Here is a 21,278-nt window from a genome sequence, read left to right as displayed (position 1 = left end):
TGCCTTCACCTCAAAGTGAAAATGCCAGTGTCATACAGATTATGAATAGCAGCTGTAATGTTTTCTAATGCTTCAGTATAAATGAAAATGAAGCTCTGATCATAAAGATTGTTATTAATTTGTCATATAATAAAAATATCTTTAAGATTTTCTCTTTTTAATGATACTTCCTTATCTTTAATATGTAATTCACATAGAACTCTATTGCAATCTTTTTGATACTGGCATCACTCCTCTACAATTTCTGACATCTTCAACTATCTTCTATTTCATTTCCTTATTTCCAGTGAATGTGAAATGTGATTTTAGAGTACGTGATTTCCTTCTTTCTCCGCAAGGAATAAGAAATTTATACCAGTGTTTATTTTCATTCATTGCCATAATTATTTATTCAAAGTATTTGGCATTAGATAATGCATTTTATTAAATTACTCTTTTTGTTGATCTCTTAACTGCCACACTATCTAGGTTGACCAAACTTCACTGTGGAAAATGCTGCACCAGCATGTACGCTATATCTACTCTCTGTCCGAAGTATGTCCACCTATGACAAAAATCAGAATAGGGAAAGACTGTTGGGAGAGCAGAAGCAGTAATGAAGTAGTATTTGCATTACATTATTATCAATATATCAACTGCCTAACCTTTGTCAAGACTTGGTAGGCAAATAAGAGCTCTGCTAGAGGCAGGGTTTCATTGTGGAAGGTAGCAGCATTGCTTTGCCTGCTGCCAGAAGATGCTGTGACTATCACACTTCACATCCTTTCATGCCACTGTGGCCATAAGCAGTCACTTGTCAGTCCAGCTTAGTTTCATGGTTTGTGGTAGCAGAGCTGCACCTTGGTTGTTCAATCACCAGTGCAGTTGTAACCTGGGCATGGAGTTACATTTCTGTGAAACTGGCCATTAGATCTGCCATGAAGTTTTTGTTGACTGCTGTGCTAACTTTATGGCATTTGCTGAAGGAAAGACAATCCTGATCCTGTATAAAATCTGCTTTTGTTGACGTTTCTGAGCATGCTGGTACCGATAGACACTGTTCACACACTGCTCCAGAGCTGTGCGGCGTATGGCCACAGATTTTTTAATCCAGTACTGGAAGCCTGATTTAATTTATTGTCAAACCATCACCATCGCTGTTTTACCCTGATACTGAGTGACTATTGAAATAATTATTATTTGTCTTTTATTCTTTTTTCCCCATTGTCAAAATGTCCTCATCTAAAGCATGCTGCTCTGCCACTTAAAACGAAGAGAAGTAGCCCTGCATTGATGAAATCAAAACTTTCACTTCCTATGGGGCATGAGAGGTCTGCTGCAGCCAGACTAGAAAAAAAAAAAAAAAAAAAAAAAAAAGTAAAGGGATAACTGCTACCTTCTAACATAGTGTCAGCAAAAACAGACATTAAAAATAAACTGTCAGGAGGGGAAATTTCTTTCCTAAGTGAAAATTTGCATAGTGTCTCTGAAAGGAGAGAAATAAGAAACCAACAGGGCTTCATTATGTGAATATTAGAGTTACATTTGCTCTCTGAAGCATCCTTTTCAATTGCTAGATCATATTGTTAATCTCTCTGAGCTAAGTGAATGGAATAATATGAATTCTCAGGGTTTGGAAAGTTACCTCATTCATTTCCTTCAGTCTTTTAAGCTTCATTATTTTGTTGTTTCCACTACTGAAGTAAAAGTTCAAGTGGATATGTGACTGCATCAAGATGTCTAAGGAACTGGTGGAAATTCAGCAGAGCACAAGAAAGCCTCTCTTAATCTAATTCAGATAATGCAGAGGAACATGTGGAACCTGCACAGAAAAACATTCAAGCTGTTGTGGTGCTTTTCTTTCCCTCTCCCAGGTAAATGAACTCTGAATCCAGCTTGGATATCCAGATATTTTTACAAAAATTTAGAAAATCAGAAGAATGTTGTAATTACATTTAGCATTTTTCAAATTAGATTTTGCTGTGACCATGTATGCAACTGTAACAAAGTCATGATGGCTCTATTTTTGAAGATTGAGTTTAAGCAATGATGAAGTAATCGGAATTGATTTCATAATCATTGCTAGGTCTCTGGTGGCTACACCACAGAATTGGTTTCATGTCACTGTTTCAAAGCATATTGTTTCATGTCAGCATTAGGTTGGATTTTGTGGAACAGGTGGAATTGTGCATTTTCTTCTGCAACTTCAGTGTTTCAATACAGTCCAAGTTCCTGGAAGTCCTCAGTAAGTAAGTTACTGCAAAAGATAAGTGATCCCAAGTTAACTGCATGTGTTTAACACACCTGAGTAGTGTGTGCAGTGGGCAGCCACTGCGTTCCTGCTGGCTTCTGTGCATGGGCAGCAGCAGAACAGGAAAACAGAATTGCACTTAGCTCACTTAGAAACCCTGTCCGAAAGGGCATGCTCAAAATCCCCACAGAAATGCCATTGCAGTCTGATGGAAACAACATAGTCTAACAAATAAAGAAGAGAAATTTTCAGGAGAGTGTAACTGTGCTTTCCATGGCGAGACCACTCTGTTCTGTAAATATTTTACTTTGATAGTGTTGTATTGTAGCTTCATAACACCATTCCTAAAGATGTCTCATCAATAGCCACTTTGTTCATTACACTTTGAGAATTAACTTTTCCTCAGAGCTTCTGAGGCTTTGGCATTTAATGGTAGGAAAACTAGCACTGAAATTCTGGCCTGGATGAGTGACCTAAGAGACCAATATTATCCCACTTTCTCTGTGTTTGATCCTTTAAAACTAATGTGCAGAAAGTCTAATTAGAAGAGGACAGCTGAAAAATTAATTAATAGGGGAGTAAGTGCTACATATTTCTCCTTGGCAGCATGGCATCTTCATGCAGCGTGAATTAATTTATGCTGTGATCGTGTGGTAGTAGCATGCTAACAGTCGGAATTGGTGAAAGTCGCGGTCCGTCAAATATACATGCGTGCCCATCTGGCTCTCGGTTTTTACACAGGCCAGAATGAACAAATAATGATTCTGCTGCAGTAGACTACTCCAGTGTTAGTAACTCCTAATACTTCTCTCCTCCCTCTCGAGGTTTAACCCCGAGTTCTCTGAAGGGCTGAGGGAGACTATCATGGATAGAAAATAAATAGAAAAATGGTTGCTTAAGGAAGAGGGTCCAGTCAATGTAGAGTTTTCTGCATATTGCTGATATTAAGAGTTGCACTCCAGAGTTAATTGAAGGCCGATGTAGTAAGAAGGAGTTGGTAAGACACTGCCTGGTAGAGGACTGCAGGTAACATTACTCAGCAGTTAGATAGCCGTGTAACACTGCTGTTGATAATTCAAGCAGCCTTAGCAAGGCACCCTTGTACAGCGTGCACAGGTATTTACTGTTTGACTAACATTTTGGTAACTCAGTTACAAAGACCGTGGCCTTAAAGTTGAGAATATCAGCAACCGAACAACTTTGGGTATTTGTGGAGAGGAGGCTGCAGGTAAATATAAAGCACTGAAATTCAACAACTTCTTTATAGGGCTCACCTTGCCACAGAGCTAATAAAGGAGAAAATGGAACGAATTTGGTACATGTGAAAGCTTGACAGATGGACAGCCTTAGAGAACAGGAGGCTTTTTTATTCTCAAAGCCTTTACTGCAGAGGTATCTGAAATGGCATCTCATGTATGAAAGCCCACCAGTGTGCCACAGCCCTGATCTGAAGGGACCACTTCTGTCAGAGGAAGCAAGCATAATTCACCCTGCAGGCACGCTCGCTTCTTGGCCCCTTACAGAGACTGCCAACAAGGGTTCCAATTAGTGCCAGTTGCAAACTGTGACAATTTTAAAGATTGACTTTCACACCATGGCAAACCTTTAAAAGAAAGAAGAACATTTATATAAAATGCAGTTTGCTTTGACAGTAATTTTCTGTATGCTATTATTGAAGTTATTTATGTTCAAATCAGACTATCTTTTCTCTCAGCTGTGTTTCTGCTGCTGTTTGATCCTGTAGTGCAGTAATAATCCCGTGCTTATTTCTTTTATACTTTATGTGGCAGTGGTCATTTCAAGCATCCATTACTTGCACGGTTTTTAGGGCTCAAACATTTGAACAGAAATCCTGTGAAATTCCCAGATTCTTGTGCAGATTGCTTCTGCTGCCGCAAGTCCTCATATATTTAATGGCAAACTTAAATTTTAAGGACCCTGTGAATCAGCAGGGCTATTGAAATTAAACTGTAGAGTTCAGGAGTTCACAAGTTGAAGTTGCTTGGATGTCCAGAATATTTCACTGCATTGACAGTGAGGTTAAGGGCAAATAGTACCATTAACAGGCGTATAAGAAGCAGCCACCAGCTTTCCAAACATGAGTGTGATCCCTCTGCTTTCTGATACCAGAGATTCCAATGCACCCTCCCTAGCTCCAAAAATAAGATCTGAACACCACAGTCATTGTGTTCTGTGCTGTCATCCCCAGAAAATAAAGCATCTAAGCTGATGCTTGCATTCATCTCTTGGCTTGTTCCTCATGTGTCCACTCCCAAAACAAGACCTTGGCGTCATGTCCCATCTTCTATATCTATATACCATGCAATGTTACCCCTCCTCCCCAAACTGGGACCCCGTATCTTGCCTGCTGCATTCCTGCAACTGTCTTCTGAGACGGAGTTGGGGATGTAATGCCATGCATGGCATACTCTGCCTTGCCTGCATAGCTTGATGGCAGGAACACCCATCACTAGGTGTGTACAGGATCTTTGGAGAGACTTCCTGGAGGTGAGTGCAGCCAGCTGGACAGGCAGAGACTGAAATCCCACTGCCACCCTTCAAGCAGTTCTTGTGCATGTATTGGCAGCCTCTTGAGAAAGTATCATTTTCTGTCTTCCCCTAAAAATTGTCTGGAAAATATCCCCCTTATAATCTTGGAGAGGTCAAATTCTTCACCTGCTGCTAAAACAACATTCATCTATGGGTAGATGTGATCAAGAGGCCAGAAATTATCTGCCCACAGTAGTGTGTCTTCCAGCCTGGTTTAATCTGTTGTACTTCTCAGTTAGAAGCTACTGAGTTATGGAAATGTTGCCTATAGTTTATGTGCTGCAGTGTTGCCTTTGGAAACAGAGGAGGAAGAGCCCCACACACCATGGCTCTTGCTGGAAGAGTCCTCCAGTTCAGAAGAGCTGGTCTGCATGGGCTTTTAGCTTGTGTCTTTGTGTTTGCACAGCACTGCTTCTCCTGTGACAAAAATAGCCTTGGGGAAAGGCATATTCTTCTTAAAGCCTTTCTCTCCCTCTGCATTGTTTCATGGGTGTCAATGAATACTGAGTTTGTCCGGTACCTTATCAAGGTTTCCCTAGTCCACTCAAACAGGTTAGTATTATTGCAGGACCTGGAGGCACACTGTGTGGCACTATGTGATAACAGCAGAGTATGAGGCAACACTGAGTTGCCAAGATGGGTCTACTATGTCCCACCGAGGTCCCTCCAGAAGGCATCTCCAGCCCTGGAAATAAATCTAGGTGGATCTCTGGGGCAAACTGGTCTTTTCCACCAGAACTGTTGCTCATTATAAAAGTCTGGAGAAGTGAAATTTGGAGCTTTCCTAGGTGAAGATAACTACTATAGAACAGGTTTTATGTGGAAGTATATATACAGCTCAAATCAAAATGATCCTTCTGAAATAATTCAAAAGGTACTACAACAGAGTGACTTTGCAAACTCTTTGTTCATTATTACTGCCTTAATCTTCATAATATTCAAAGACTTGCAAATGCTGGATTATTTTGCTCTAGCCTAGATGCTAGAATTTGAAGATGAGTTCCACTTTCCTTAGCTTTGAATAGGGCATTTGAGGTAACCTGTTACACTTTGTAGCTAGTCTTTGACCCACTGATTTCTGTTTTCTTACTTCAAAAATGTAGTGTGAAGCATCCTGCAAATCATGGCATTTCACTTCACAATTGTGAAATTCAGACCTTTCTCATGAATAGTGAGATGCAAAGTGAAACAGAAAATTCTGAAATAGCAGAGAACAAAGCATTTCAAAACAAGAGTTTCAGAATTTGATGTTTGGCATGAGTGAAATAGATATAAGTTATGGTTAGGAGAAAGGTTTTCTTAATTGCATTCCCTGTAAACGATATTATTTATTATATGTCAATTCCTAATTTGTTCATCTTCACTGAGAGAGAAATCTAGTACTCCTCTGGGATGTAAAATTGCTAAAAGCTTTTAAATCTGCATAAACAATTATTTTCCATTCTCAGTTCTTAAGAGTGAGTACAGGTAATATATATACTTTTTAGTCATATGCTATATTAGCTGTAGGACACATACAAAGAACAGAGCTGCTTATTCCATATGGCTCAGATACTGAGAGTCCCCTACATCCCTCATCTGCCTTAAATCTGCATAAACAATTATTTTCCATTCTCAGTTCTTAAGAGTACAGGTAATATATATACTTTTTAGTCATATGCTATATTAGCTGTAGGATGCATACAAAGAACAGAGCTGCTTATTCCATATGGCTCAGATACTGGGAGTCCCCCACATCCTTCATCTGCCTTTGGATCCCGTCCTCTCTTTCAGCTAGAAGGAAGTAGAAGAGAGACAGTGATTTCCAGCCAGAAGTTCACAGTCAAAGTCAATGACTGACATAGTGGTTGAACATTAATGCCTTATGTAGCTTGAGATGTATGATACTCAGTAATACAAGTTATTACAAGATACAATAACGCACCATAAATTGATTCTCGAACTATCTATATTCTCTCCTTGTTATAGCCTAAGTAGTTACGAGGAGTAGGGAGAATGGACAAATATAATCACCACGTGACGCACAGGGAAGGACAGAGAGATGAATCACTGAAATTCCCATTGCAGTTTTCAGGTTTTAGCCTTGTTCTTGCCATTTGATTCTAATGTCAGAAAATTAAAGCAATATGATGATATTTTATTCTGGTGTTGGTTGGTGTTAGCTGGTCAGATGACAGAGCATCCAAAATGTTCGCAGATATTGTCTATGCTTGGAGTTGCAGATGTTTGGTGTTGAGTACATAGATTTTAAAGAGAAATAATTATGTTGTGGTTAAGTGAGTATGAAAGGAAATAAAATATGTCTAATATAGATTTATTTTTTTTTAATATTTTAGTCAGTTTCTTAATGGAGGGAATACATTTCAGGGGGGAAGTAAGACTACAGTTGTTTTTTTAGGGTTTGCCACTATCTGTCAGTAGTTGTTTAAAAGAAGTAGTTTACAATTAGGTGTGGTGATGTCTATTCTACTGTCATGCGTGGACATATGTATGTACACATACACTTAAGCTATAAAATTTACAGATCATAGTACATGGCCAGTGATTCCAATATATGGTACGATTGACAGTCTCCAGTGCTGTGCAAGGTTGATCATTTACAATATATAGGATTTGACAACAGTACTGGAAGTAGAAGGTGATGTGCTGTCTTATAAAGTTTTGTCATCATGAGTTGAGAATGTTTTAAAATGAACTGTGGAGTCATGACTGAGTACTGCAGTACAAAAAGCTGCTGATTAAATATTTATTTCTCTTGTGCTGTGTTTTGTATGTAGCATGTGTTTTATAGAAAATATTTTCTCTAATGATGAGGGGACTGTACATGGTGCTTGACACCTGCTTTCTATAAATGTAACATGCTTGGGTCCAGATACTCCAAATGGCCTTATTATAGCCTCAAATGTTGAATGAATGGTCCAAGGTCTAGCATCCTTCAAATGCAAGTGATTATCCTGTAAGAAAGTCTTGTCCCCTAAAAAAATCTTTTTACCTTTTCGTTTAAGAAAACTCTGTTAGTCTAGGATGAGTCTTACCTACACTGGCACCTGGACAGATTTGCTCCAAGAAAAGAGCTGAAAAAGATTTTCAGGAAAAGCTGATTTTCTTTTTCAAAGGCAATTCTCTAAGGTAGCTGGACCGCAGTAGACAGAGGTAGTAGTAATCTTAATGTTGCATGAGAAACATAAATTAGTGAATTGAAAGTAACTGAAGAGGTCAGCTGGGCATGGAGCAGTTAGCCCAGGGCTGCAGTTTATCCCATAGCTAACAACTGTGGGCTTTTCTGTCTACTCATATGCTTGGGTAGCATAGATGTGACCGTGAGATTCTTGAAATAAATTAAATTTCTTATCATGCATTTTTAGATTCCCCAAAATGTGGTAGTTAAAATGGAAAAAAAAAAAAAAAAAGTAGAGGGAATCCTGTTGTTAGACAGAATGGAGGTTGGGTTTTTTTAAACTATAAGCTATAAACTCTAAGAATAATAATGGAGAATAATAAATGGAGAGTAATTGTGGAGATTTCCAAAACTGTAGCTTACAGACCTTAAAAATGAACTCTAATTTTTCAGAAATATGAACACTATTGATGACTGTTTCATGATCGAATAAATTATTTCTGGAGTTTAACTTTGGAACATGTTTTATTGAAGTAAAAAATAATTGGGGGAAATTCCTTTAAGTAGTTATATCTAAAGGGCATTAAATTATGGTGTTTTGTGGCAGAATATTTAATTTTCACCGCATGTAGCTCCTCATTAATTCTTTTTTAACTTTCTAACTTAATTTTATTTTTATTGGTCCAAACACAGACAAGCAACCAAAGCCTTCAATCCCCCCTTTTGAAAAGGCTGCCTATACTCTTTTAGTGTAATGATACAAATATCTAATGAGTTAAAACTGAAGCTTAACAAATTTTTCTTTACGTAGGGGATGTGTGGTCAGACCTTGCCCCTTGCATGACTGATAGCTTTGACAGAAGTAGAATATGCTACCCCGGTTGGCCTTTAGAGATGCATTGGTTTCAACAAGTATAGCCTGACTTTCCAGACCAGTTTTCTGACTGGACCTTTAATCTCTCCTCTATTTTCTTTGCTTTTTGGCTTTTTAACTTGCATATCAGTGGTGTGAATATGCATATAAGGTGACATTATATAAGACCAATACAGTGTGATTTATTTTAGTTCTGCTGAACAGGTCAGGCATGTCAAATCAATTGCACTTCAGTTAGCCAGGCAATAAATCACATAAATAAACAATTAATTGTGTTGGAAAGTAGTAAAACCAACAGAAAATCGACTCTATCTCAACAAAATGGCAACTGACCTTTTCTTAGCTAATATTGCCCTCAGCAGCCATCTGACCAACAGTGTAATACAAGAGATACTGATTCTGATTGGCTTCTCTTTCTTCTTCTTCCACTTTACCCTTACTTTTCTTCAGTTATCTGCCACCTTCAACTGCCCCCCAATAGTCAAAATATGCATTTATCATTTGTGTAGACCACTTGAACATATCAAGATTCCTAATAATTTCTTCCCTTTAGCCTATAAATCAGTTGGATTTTTTTAGAGCTGCTTATGTTTTCTATTTACCAGTTTCATCCTAAAGAAGAGCTGTTTCATTTTAAAGAAGAACTTTTCTTTAGCAATCTTCTAAAAATGTAAAAATTCTAACAAAGCGATTTACCAAATATTAACCCTTTTCCACCCATTTAAAAAGATGAGCTGGAGAAGAAATGGTGGCTAAATTTCATCCTCACTTTTGTTTTGGAAACACTGGTATCTTCAGATAAATATGGCAATAAGTGTAAAGGAGCTGAATGGTATAAAACGTAACTTGCATTTGTAAAGTAGGTGAAAGAATTTCATAGCCTATAGATGCTGAACTGATAGGATTAATCAAATGTTATTCCATTCTTGATGGAGAAAACCATTCCTGCAGGTCTGTGATGAAGAAAACATTTCATAGTATAAGGTGTCAAGTTAAGTCAAGTCAATTCATTAGATTGGAAAAAAACGTATTTTTTAATATCCATTCTTATTTTAGCATACTATTAATCTCTGTAATTCTCTGCTATGCAATTGTAATAAACATTTTGCCATACTACTGCAGTTTTCTCCATTAAAAAGAACATCTGGTTATCTGTAGTGAATAAAAGGATGAATCTTTACTTGATTTTACTTCTTTTTTCTTTTTATAGAAGCTGCAAAGAATCAATCCTCCTTACTGTTGTTCAACCTTACCCTGTAAGTATTGTCAGTGTTTTCAGAATTAGTTTCCTAGCAACATACCAGCTTTTTTTTTCTGCCTATATTCTGTCTGTGTCTCTACCTTATCTGTGCAATAAAAAGAAGTAAGTGAGATAAGGGCTGTCTTTCTTAAAGGTGATGTTTAAGACTGTATTACAGCGTCCTGCACTCAAAGACCGCATTAGCAAGTTAAATAATATCAGTATCTTTAAACACATACCAGGAAGGTAGGTAGAGCAGGACGCTGAGTTCTGCTTCACTTTCTGCTCTGTTGCAGCTCCTGGGTTCTTGATTCTGCCTTGCTCCCACAGAGTTCCACTGCGGTATCAAACCAGCTGTACCTTATGTAAGGGAGGGGCTCTGCCTGCATCTCCTGCACAAAGTGTGTGGAGGTGAGGGGAGAAAAGAGACAGACAGGCGATTGCATGAGGCTAGCTTGAAGGGACTGGAAGAAAATGCAGCCCAACTTGGAGCTGGCTGATGTGACATGCCTTTGCACCTTGCTCAGTGGTTTGTGGGCGTGGGTTCATGACCTCTCAGCTCAAACACGTAAAAAAGGAGAGAAGCCAAGCCAGGGTAAAAACCACATCTCTCTCTTCCCATTCATCCATGCACAGCCTTGCGTACCTTGCAGGCTGCTGAGGGGCCTCAGCCATGCATCAGGAGTGATTTCAGATTCAGTAGGTCCATTCAGTTCCCTGTTGGCTAGCCTGATATACAACAGTTCTGATTAACAAGGTATAATTGCATCCTTTTCGCCTAAGAATAAGAGATGAGATGGATTTGACACAAAGATGTGAAAACAAGATTATCTGATGAAGCTGCCAAAATACACATCTTGCAAATGCATCTTGGCCAGTGCTGTGTGGCTTCGTACTACTCATTAGCCTTTCAGGCTGGTTTAGAGGTGGCCATGTAGTTGTGCTGGTCATGTACCCTTTCTAGAAGCCAGTCTGCACAGCAAGAAGATCATAGAATCATAGAATGGTTTGGGTTGGAAGGGACCTTAAAGATCATCTAGTTCCAGCCCCCTGCCATGGACAGGGACACCTTCCACTAGACCAGGTTGCTCAAAGCCCCGTCCAACCTGGCCTTGAACACTGCCAGGGAGGGGGCAGCCACAACCTCTCTGGGCAACCTGCTCCAGTGTCTCACCACCCTCACAGTAAAGAATTTCTTCCTTATATCTAATCTAAATCTACCTTCTTTCAGTTTAAAACCATTACCCCTCATCCTGTCACTACACTCCCTGACAAAGAGTCCCTCCCCATCTTTCCTGCAGGCCCCCTTTAAGTACTGGAAGGCTGCTGTAAGGTGTCCCTGGAGCCTTCTCTTCTCCAGGCTGAACAACCCCAACTCTCTCAGCCTGTCCTCATAAGGGAGGTGCTCCAGCCCCCTGATTATCTTTGTGGCCTCCTCTGGACCCACTTGAGCAGGTCCTTTTCCTTCTTATGCTGGGGAACCCAGAGCTGGACAAAATACTCCAGGTGAGGTCCCATGAGAGTGGAATAGGGGGCGAGAATCACCTCCCTCCACCTGCTGGTCACACTTCTCTTGATGCAGCCCAGGAAATAATGGGGCAAAAGCACACATTCTGCAGCAAAACCAGGCAGGGACTGCCATGCTGCCATAAGACCACTGGCAGGAAGGTGATCTGGGATCTGGTCGACATCAGCCACCTTAAATGAAAATACAAGCATGATCTGACTAAATAAAGAAATCCAACTGCCTTTAAAGCTTGCTGGATTACAGCTAGTGTTTTTGATCACAGGGAATATATATTATATGGGGGAAGAGAGATCCTCACCCACTTGCCTTTTTTATGCAAGTTGCTTTATTTCATCCATTGACAGGCTTCATTCTTTTCTTTAAATATCAGGTGAAGAAAGGGCATGTGCTTTAGTGCAGGTATGGGTAGCCCTCAAAAGAGGACAGTAAAGTGTAGCACTGCATGTCTGTGAGGTGTTGTGGCCTGTTATCACTGTGCTGCTGGTATGGGAGCAAGCCTGTACGTACTGAATGCAAGGAAAGCTGAAACTCAAATGAACTGTGCACTCTATGTTCAGTGGCAGACCTTACAGCACAGGTATGGTCCTCCTCCAGCCTTTGACCTGGAGAAGAAAAGGACTGGAGAAGAAGGAAAGTCATGACCTGGTATCTTCCCAGATCTTTGAGTCCAAGCCCTGTTTGAGGCCTTACAAGGCAGAATCTGCTTCTCTCATTACATAGCACCAAAAGCTAATCAATAACTGGACTATCTCTAGATGTCACTGAGCTAGGAATGACACTGAAACATTTTGCTGTCCTGTCAGCCATTTGAGCTCACATGCCCATCTTATATGTGTGTTTGTGTTGCCCCACTCTGTCATATCTGTCAGAGTCCCCCAGCTCTACCTCAGCAGACAAAGCACACATGTTTTCAGAGGTGATGGATGTTTTATCTCACATAGGAATGAAGATTGTCTTCCCAAGAATGTCCACAGAGCAGTCAGAAGATGGGATTGATGTATGCATATCAGTGCTAGCTTTAATTGACTCATTTTCATTCTAAAGTCAGGATGCTTCAGTGGCATGAGCTTAGTTGAGCGAGCCTCAACTGCAAGACTGTTGCACCCTGCAGATCTCCTCTGGTTTGTGCACTCTTATTGCACCTCCTTACCTGTCCAGACCAGGGTCTTGTTGATTCATAGCATCCTTCTCTTATCACTTTCAAGCCCAAGTTTTCCTGCAAAGGAAACAAAGATGTGCATTAAGAATGGGGAGCAGTTGTGATGCTGCCAGTGTGTTCAGCCTAGGTTGAGCCCTGAAGCAGTGCAGGGTCCCTCAGTTTATGCAAACCCTGGACTATGAAGTCTCCTGGGGAACTCCTGGGTCACTTTGCACTCCTGGGTCACTTAGGGCCATGCTGGCCCTAATACGGCCGCAATGTTACTGTCAGAAGTGCCAGAGCCTGTTAGGTGACATCCCCCATAGCTCTGCCATCCTGGGTGTTGCTGAACTCCATCTGTGTACCTATCCTGGTCTTCTGTGCAGTGGGTCCTCTGGTAAACACATTTTGTCTGACAGTTTGGAAGCATTATTTGTCTTCAAAAATTATGATGCACATGTGTTTTTAGTTTTGCCTCCTCCATTTTTCCTTTTACTATTTACTAGTAGAACTGGAAAGATGAAGGAGAAACCAGGCAAAGGAGAAGTAAGAACTTCTAAATAAAGACTGAACTTCTTCCCCATTCTTGGCAGAAATGAATCTTTGCAAACATTTCATTGATCTCTCTTCTTGATGATGAATCTTTTTTGTTCTATCATTGCATGAAAAATATCTGCCAAGATGGATTACAAAGTGCTGTTTCTTAATTGGTTTTGTGCTATTTAGAGTGTATTTTGTTTCCATGCTTTCAAATAACAATCCTTTACAGTTGCAGGTGAAAGTAGATGTAATCTAGATTTATACTACTCCGTAGTTCACTTAGTACTTTTTGAAAGCTTTTGCGGATCATTTTTGCTTATGTGCATTCAGTTTTGTTTAATGCTTAAACTCATTAAAATTTCATTTTAATTATGACCAAACCAAAGCATTAGGCTATCTTTTTCTTTCCATCAATCTACAAATCTCTGCTAGGTTCATATCACCACTGCTCATAAGGAGGCCACTGAACAGCTGAAGCAGTTGAAGCAATTCAAAGTTCTGATTTCTGGAAGTATGGCATTTGATTATAATTTCTGATCATTTTATTCTTTAAATGCACTATCGTTCTGATTGTTGCCTTATTAAGTTTTAAGCATTACTCAAATCAAATAACGTGTGTTTTGATATCTGTTCAGATTTTATGTGTAGAGATCATTTTGTAGGTTGCTTTCATGGTTAATCTCTTAAATTCCTTGGATATAGACCAGGCCCAACTGAGATCTATGGCAATTCTGGTGTGCATAAGTTCCGCAATAGGAAAAGGATAAGATCTTTCTCTGTTTTGAAAGATGCTTCTTGTTGTAACACAGTTACATGTTTGAGACACAGTGTTTGCAGAAAAACTATGATAAATAACACTTACATATGGATCGTAATGATTGTGAAAACAATCTTATTGAGAGTTACAGTATGTTTTGTGTTGCTTTTCCTTCTGGAGTCGTGTAACAACAGCAACTACCATATCTAAACTTGTGGTGCTAAAGAAGGATATAAATAGAAACAGGTTTGTCACACATACTTCAAAATCTGAAGTGAAAAAGACCACAAAGGTGTAGTTTTAGAAATCTTTTTAGCAGTCAGACGTGAACATTTTGAAGAAGATGATTTTTGACTGCTTGTAGTTGTGAAGTTGGTGTAGAAATTGTGGCTTTTTTTCTTTTAATGTGTACATTTTTGAGTCATCCTGACAACCTTTTCCACTGCATAACTTCCATATCAGCTTTTTGGTATGGTCAGTTCCATACATAGCTCTAATCCTACACAGGAGAGGATCAAGATGCTGTTAATGACAACCTTGCCATCACTGTGTTGCCTTCTGGAAGTGTTGACTGGTCCATGGCCACTGTCCAAACACTCTTTGCTGTTTGAAGCAGCCCCCTCTCATATCAGATCTGTGTTGTGCAGCCTTTCTTCTTCCATCTGTGTGTGATGTAAATCCCAGTGAGCACTGCTGCTCCTGACCTTTCTTCCTGGAGGCCTCCTCTTAGACTATATGGATTTTTCTGAAGTGTAGTTGTACAAAATACATATTTTCAGCAGTGAAGACTGAGAAAATTCAGTGTGAACTTCCTTGTTGTTTCAGCGAAGTGGAAAAAAGACCATCCACCCTTCACCCTGTCCACGATTTTCTCCTTGTAGTTCTCCCCCCTGCCCCCAGTTGCCATTAGGTCTTTTTTTCCCTCTTAATTAGCCCTTTCTCCCATCCCACATGCATTATCTTTCATATAGTCCTTTATGTTCATCTAGTCTTGTAGTCCCCTATTGTTCATTTTAGCCTGGGTTTGTATGGGTTGAAGGTTTCTTTCATTCTCAGATGTCCTTATCCTTGCAGAGTTGTAGGGCTGCAAGTAGTATGGCATGACTGACTTTTCTGTACTTTTCTGCACTCGATTAAGAGCAGTCACCTGTTTATGAGAGGTAATCATGAATGTAAAGGAGTAATCCATGAGTGTAAATGGCTGAACTTTGGAGAGGCAGAATCTCAAAAGGACAGTGGAGGGGATTTTATAGGTACATCTTATACATGTATGGGGCTAATGACCAAGCTGTGATTACCACCTAAAAATAGTAAAATATAAGTAATGCAAATAGTAAAATATGTCTATGATAGATCATCAACTTTAAAGAAAGAACCCAAATTTGACCGTTATTTCAGCAATTAAATCTGTGCCAAGAGTTTAACAAAGAAATAGTCCTGATGATGACCTGCCAGTGCCCTGTAGTTATAACAAATTACTCCATGGTAAAACTTCTCCATATTATTGCTTCTATGTCCCCACCTGCCCTTTTGCAATACTCTTGTGAGCCGGTGTAGTTGTTTCAGCCTTGCTAACAGCTATGAATGGCAGTATTTAGTTTGCCTTTGGGCATTATGTACTGTTCCACTTAATAAATTTAATTCTTCCTCTTACTCACATTTTCTTTGCTTGCTAAATTTTGTCTCATATAATTGCCTTTAGGGATGGTCCAAAAAGTCAACACATTTTTGCGGTCATGCAATTTTTCCTTATTTCCTAGCAAACACAATATTTCATGTTAAACTAATGACTAATTTTAAGCAACTTAAAATTGATTGCATATATACATTTTGTGATGATTTAAAACTTTAGTATTTGTGAGATTTTGACACTCATTGTCATAAAGCAGGTTTTCTTTTCACCTTGTGACTATCCCTTACTGCTGCCTTGTTTCATTTCTTTATGGTAGCTCAGTACTATGCTACCCTCTTCTAAATGCTAAATCAAATCCTTCTTTTTCTTGAGCATGAGCAAAGATTTTGTTGTTGCAGCACCTCTACTGGCAAGAACACTCAAAGGGTCTTTTGCAGAAAAAAACCCCCGACCATTTCATTTGGAATCTCTCCCAAATTACAGTTTAGCTGCAAAAGTGGACAAAGTACTAGACATTCTTATTTTCATCGAAAAACAGTTTTCCTCAAAATGAAGGATATTGCTTTTAAGGACTATACAAAAATGACCTGCTATAATGCTGCTGACACAAACAGGATCTAATTTTGGAAAGTCCAGAAAATGAGAAAAATAACTTTTTCCAGAAATCATCCTCATGTTGCAGCAATCTCTCATGTTTTGACCCTACTGGTGGAAGGCCCATTGATTGCAGTCCCTATTAAGTAGGATTTAATGGAGGGTCTCTGTCTTCGCTGTCATTTTCTCCAAGCAAATCTCTATGCAATTCTTCATTTCTCTTATTAGCAGTTTCTCCAGGTAGTGTTGACATGATCAAAGTGAGTGAAGAAGGGCAACGAGACTGGTGAAGGGTCTGGAGCACATGTCATACGAGGAGTGGCTGAGGGAACCTGGGGGTGTTTAGTCTGGAGAAGAGGAGGCTGAGGGGAGACCTCATCGCCCTCTACAGCTACCTGAAAGGAGGTTGCAGAGAGATGGGGATGAGTCTCTTTAACCAAGTAATAAGCAATAGGACAAGAGGTAATGGCCTCAAATTGCACCAGGGAAGGTTTAGACTGGATATTAGGAAGCATTTCTTTCCAGAACGGGTTGTTGGGCGTTGGAATGGGCTGCCCAGGGAGGTGGTGGAGTCCCCATCCCTGGAGGTGTTTAAGTCGGGTTGCCATAGCACTGAGAGAGATGGTGTAGTTGGGAACCATCAGTGTGAGGTAAATGGTTGGACTGGATGATCTTCAAGGTCTTTTCCAATCTAGATGATTCTATGATTCTGTGATCAGCTGAATTTTCATTGAATTCTGTGTAAACAAGTAACAATTATTTAAATTCCTGATTAACTTTGAGCTTTAACAGAAAACAGTGCTTAGGTCACACAGTGTAAAGTTCGTGGGTTTTTAAAGTATTTTGACTCCTTGTTAAAATGTATCCCTCATTTTGCAAAAGTCGCTCTAATTAAGCTGGTTTTATTTGTGACAATGCAAATACTTTACTTGCAGTGATAAATGTTCCGCATTATTGTAAACACCTCCTGCTTAAGGTCATTAGCTGAGGGTAATGGCTTCCATTTGGCTAAAAGACAGAGTATCAGAAACAAATGAACCTGGCACTCTGAGAATCATTAATTGATAGCATTCTTCGCCTACAAACCTGAAGACATTAAGAATAGAGCAGCACATCATCTTGCTGATGCTTTGTCAGACAAGCAAGTTTCAACAAACGCAACTGTTTTCCTAGGTATTTGCCACACTCTTTTGAAACAGTTCCTTTCTCAAAGAGAAAATGTCAAGTGCCAAGTTGATGCAGAGGTAGAAACAATGAGATTGTACAATTAAATGCAAAAGCTGTGCTATTACTCAAACCTTTAACCAGCAGAGAACATCCCCCAAATACCTGGCACAGCTGTTCTAGTTTTTCTTACACCTCTGGTTTTAGTTTGAAGATTTTTAGAAAGCAATCTGCTTCCAGACTCACCCAGAATGTCTGGCAAGGGGCTGGAGTCCTGACCACGTTGTCACAGCAGAAGTGGAAAGGGAGAGAAGCCCCATGCTTTATGGCAGACCATGGTGTGCTCCCCTGGCTGTGAAATATGTACATTAAACCCCATGCGCTGGAGCAGTTTTTGAGGACCCACCTATGTTCAAATCCTTCAGTTGTGTTGGACTCCCCCACCACATTTTTGCAAGAATATAATTTAAGTGTTTATGCCCCCTGCAAGTGACTGTTGAGATTGTAAAGAGGAAAAGAGAGAGGTTGTACAGAGCAACAGAGCCACATAGCGGTTTGCCAGATTTTCTGTATGGGAATAACCTTGCCAAAATCTGGAAGAAAATTTGGCAGTGTGTCTGCAAAGAGAGGCCAGACTGGTGACTCATCTGCAGTAACAGCAAACAACTGTAAAAAGCCTCTTCCAGCAAGAAAAGTACGTGAAAGCCACTGTTTTCGCTTTGCCCTTGCATGGGAGAGCCAGTAGCCTACTCCTGTAGCTGTGCTGCCCCATGGCAGTAGGAATCGACAGGTTGCAGTCAATGCCATATACACTATCCCCTTTACACATTGCAGAAAGGAACTACATGGAGGGGAGGAAAATTAGAAAAGGCATGTGTAGAATTTTTTTATTAATCATGGTACTATTGTATACTGTGCCTTTCTAGGAATTCATCCCTAGACTACAATATATAAGCATGCTTCTTCAGTGTTTCCATGTTGTTCTTTTTTGTTGAAGAAGGTTTTGGGTCCCCCGCTCTAAGAGATGAACTTTTTTTTTTATAAACCTTTCTTTCTTTCTTTCTTTCTTTCTTTCTTTCTTTCTTTCTTTCTTTCTTTCTTTCTTTCTTTCTATTTGGAGCTTGTTTCAAGTCTTCTGGGGGACCTTCTGCATTTTTCAGCACTGGCTCTGGAAGCTGAGCTTGGTTTAATCATGGGATTGAGTTTTCTGTCATTTACTGTTACTGATTAAAAAGATGTATGGTCATAGCTGCTAGAGAAGAGGTAAATGTGAAGAAGCATTCATTTTTAATTCTTGGTTCTATTTTGTGCTCCAGGAATTATCTGATGACTCTGATTTTTCCTGGGAGAATGTGGCATCTTCCATTCCTTATTCACTGGTTGATACTGAGCCTATGGTAATAGTTACCACATTTTCAATGTGATAATAGATCAGTGGCATACAGAAATGAGCTAGAGACTTTCCTGCTAGTTACTAGAAACAAGGCTTCTGCATCACAAGAAAACAACATATTAGGCAGTTTCAGCAGAGATCAGAGACACAAGAGCACGTGGCCTTGGACTTCTCCATCATTCCTGCAGATTGTTAGTTGAGTCAAAATTTGAGTGATGGTGACAAGACTTCCTGTGTTTACCAGGACTGCTGTCTTGCTGCACTGATAATAGGAAATTATTCAAGAATCATCATCACTGATGCCTGCACTAATTTCTCACAGGCAAACCAACATGAATTTGTTATTATTTGTTATATTATATTGTTCTTATCAGTATCCAAAAGTAGTAAGGCCACTTCTCAGGAGGTAGAATGGATTCTGAAAATCTTAATTCACATTTTACTGAAACAAGTGGACCAAAACCTGGCCGAGAGGACCCTAGTGATTTTCAGCCAACGCCAGAATTTCTTCTGTTGCCTGTTATGGTTATGGAGTCAGGCAAGGCCAGAAGTGCTGTGTTTGTAACTGACCTGAGAATAAAACTACCTTGTTTCTGCTGCTGAAAATGGAAATCCTATTGACTGTGAATATTTAAAAAAATGGATTTAGTCCAACTACTCAAATGGAGAGAGATGTTTTTTCCAAGGGCCGAATACTTGATCACAGCTGATTACATTGAATAATGTAGTAGGTAAAAGTCAATTAGGGCCTAGAAGAAAACTGGGTATGTTTCTAGACTTCTGATCCATGAAGTCCCACAAAGTGGGATTTCTGATCTTGAAGGTAAGCCTTACACAGAATGTGTGTAGGGAATATATTCAGGGGAAGCCTGCTGGCCCGCAGGTGCCTTTTTGTGGTTCCAACCTGTGTTTTGAAGTGGACTAATACAGTGAGATACCACTGCACCTGGAGAACTCTCAGACACTTTTTTGGCAAAAGTGGTGTATACCTGTATCTAGTTGATCATAGATTATGAAAATATTTTGCATTCAGTGTTTGAAGAAAGGGTTGATGGCTGGTCACTAGTTGGTGTCCATTCGTGCAGACGACTTTGGTTGGCAACTATCATTGTGGAAGCACTACAATGAATTTATATGTACATTGACAGCCCTTCTCATTGCTCCAGTCTGACAGTGAGATAACTTTCAGTATGTGCAGTATGCACAGTATGATTCCTTACATGCATGCATATGTGTATTACCTTGGGAATCATTCTGGTTTGACCGTATTTCCTTTCTTCAGTGAATGGTATAAAAAGTGTTGCTGTATACATGGAGTTCCCACTGTGTGAGAAACAGGGGGAATAACTAAAAAAGGAAAGATAGGGTTTAACTTGAAATTATGTGATATATCTTGTCATCATTTTTCCTTCCAGTCTCCTAAATCAGCTTTTATTAGTGCTGCAAAAAAGGCAAGATTGAAGTCCAATCCTGTCAAAGTGCGCTTCTCAGAAGAAGTAATTATCAATGGCCAGGTGTCGGTGAGTATTCAGCTATTTAATCTCAGGAAGGAGTGAGCATTTCATCCAAAGGTACGCCTCAAGGCTGGAAAGTGAGAGAATTATATGGTAGGAACAGCAGTGATAGGCTTGCAAAGGGAAGGGTTTTTCTGTTCCTGAAGTTTTCTAAAGATCTGGTTTTAAAGTCTATTGGGCCCATAATATTGTCAAAATTTGTCCGTTCTTAAAATAAAATTAAAATGCTAGTGAATGCATTTTGTGGTGATAGCAAATATATGTCTGTCTTTATAGTCTTTATAATGCTTGCTTGGGTTCTTTTCAGAGCAATTTTGTAGTAGGAAAACCCATAAACTCAAGAGAAGTAGCATGTCAGAAAAACAGATTAACGTTACCTTACAAACCTCTTTAAATTTGTTTTATCTACTCGAACTTGTTGTTTCCAGCCCTCAGGTAAAGTCAGCCTCCCTTTGAGAGGCATTGAACTCCTCCTTAAACATGAACTCCTGGTTCATTTTCATAATTTGCCAGAACATCATTCCACACTCATGTTTTTATCCACTCTCTTCCAAACATAAATTGATACTACATTTTGTCAAAAGCAATTTCTGCTTTTTTTTTAGAACAAAAACAAAACCAAAAAAAAACCCCAAAGCTTTGTTTCCCTCCCTTTTTCCTGTTTATTTTACTATCCTTGTTATGAATGGTCACAATTAAGCAGCAATATTACATGTTACTCTTCTTAAATGATGACAGATACTAGCATTTAATATCCAACTATAAAGAGAATGTAAAACATCTTGATTGTCATTCTTACTATCTGCAGTTCTAGTTTTGTGGATTGTAGATTTAAGGTTTTTTTGTAGTTTTGTAGGTTGAATATACTAAATAGCTCACTATATTCAGAGAAACAGTAATCTGTTTTTCTGTTTTATTGAAAAGGGTTCAACTTTAGAGGTATCGTTTATTGACAGGGAAATAGCATTTAGGGAAAGAAAATACTCCAAGCCAGACATAAAATGT

General features: G+C 39.4%; 1 protein-coding gene across 6 annotated transcripts in view; it reads left to right on the top strand.

The window, feature by feature from the left end:
• Window positions 1–21,278, top strand: part of FRMPD4 (FERM and PDZ domain containing 4) — a 416,031-nt gene that overhangs the window by 374,064 nt on the left and 20,689 nt on the right. For 5 of the 6 annotated variants that reach the window (XM_074907141.1, XM_074907130.1, XM_074907150.1 and 2 more), the window contains exons 5-6: window positions 9,983–10,028; window positions 20,175–20,279. In XM_074907141.1, the coding sequence (XP_074763242.1) occupies window positions 9,983–10,028; window positions 20,175–20,279 (151 nt within the window). The remainder of the gene's footprint in view (window positions 1–9,982; window positions 10,029–20,174; window positions 20,280–21,278) is intronic. The other variant, XM_074907171.1, reaches the window with a different exon arrangement.

This window comes from Athene noctua, chromosome 1, assembly GCF_965140245.1.
Source record: "Athene noctua chromosome 1, bAthNoc1.hap1.1, whole genome shotgun sequence".
Taxonomy (NCBI): Eukaryota; Metazoa; Chordata; class Aves; order Strigiformes; family Strigidae; genus Athene; species Athene noctua.
This window is presented reverse-complemented; position numbering and strand designations above follow the sequence as displayed.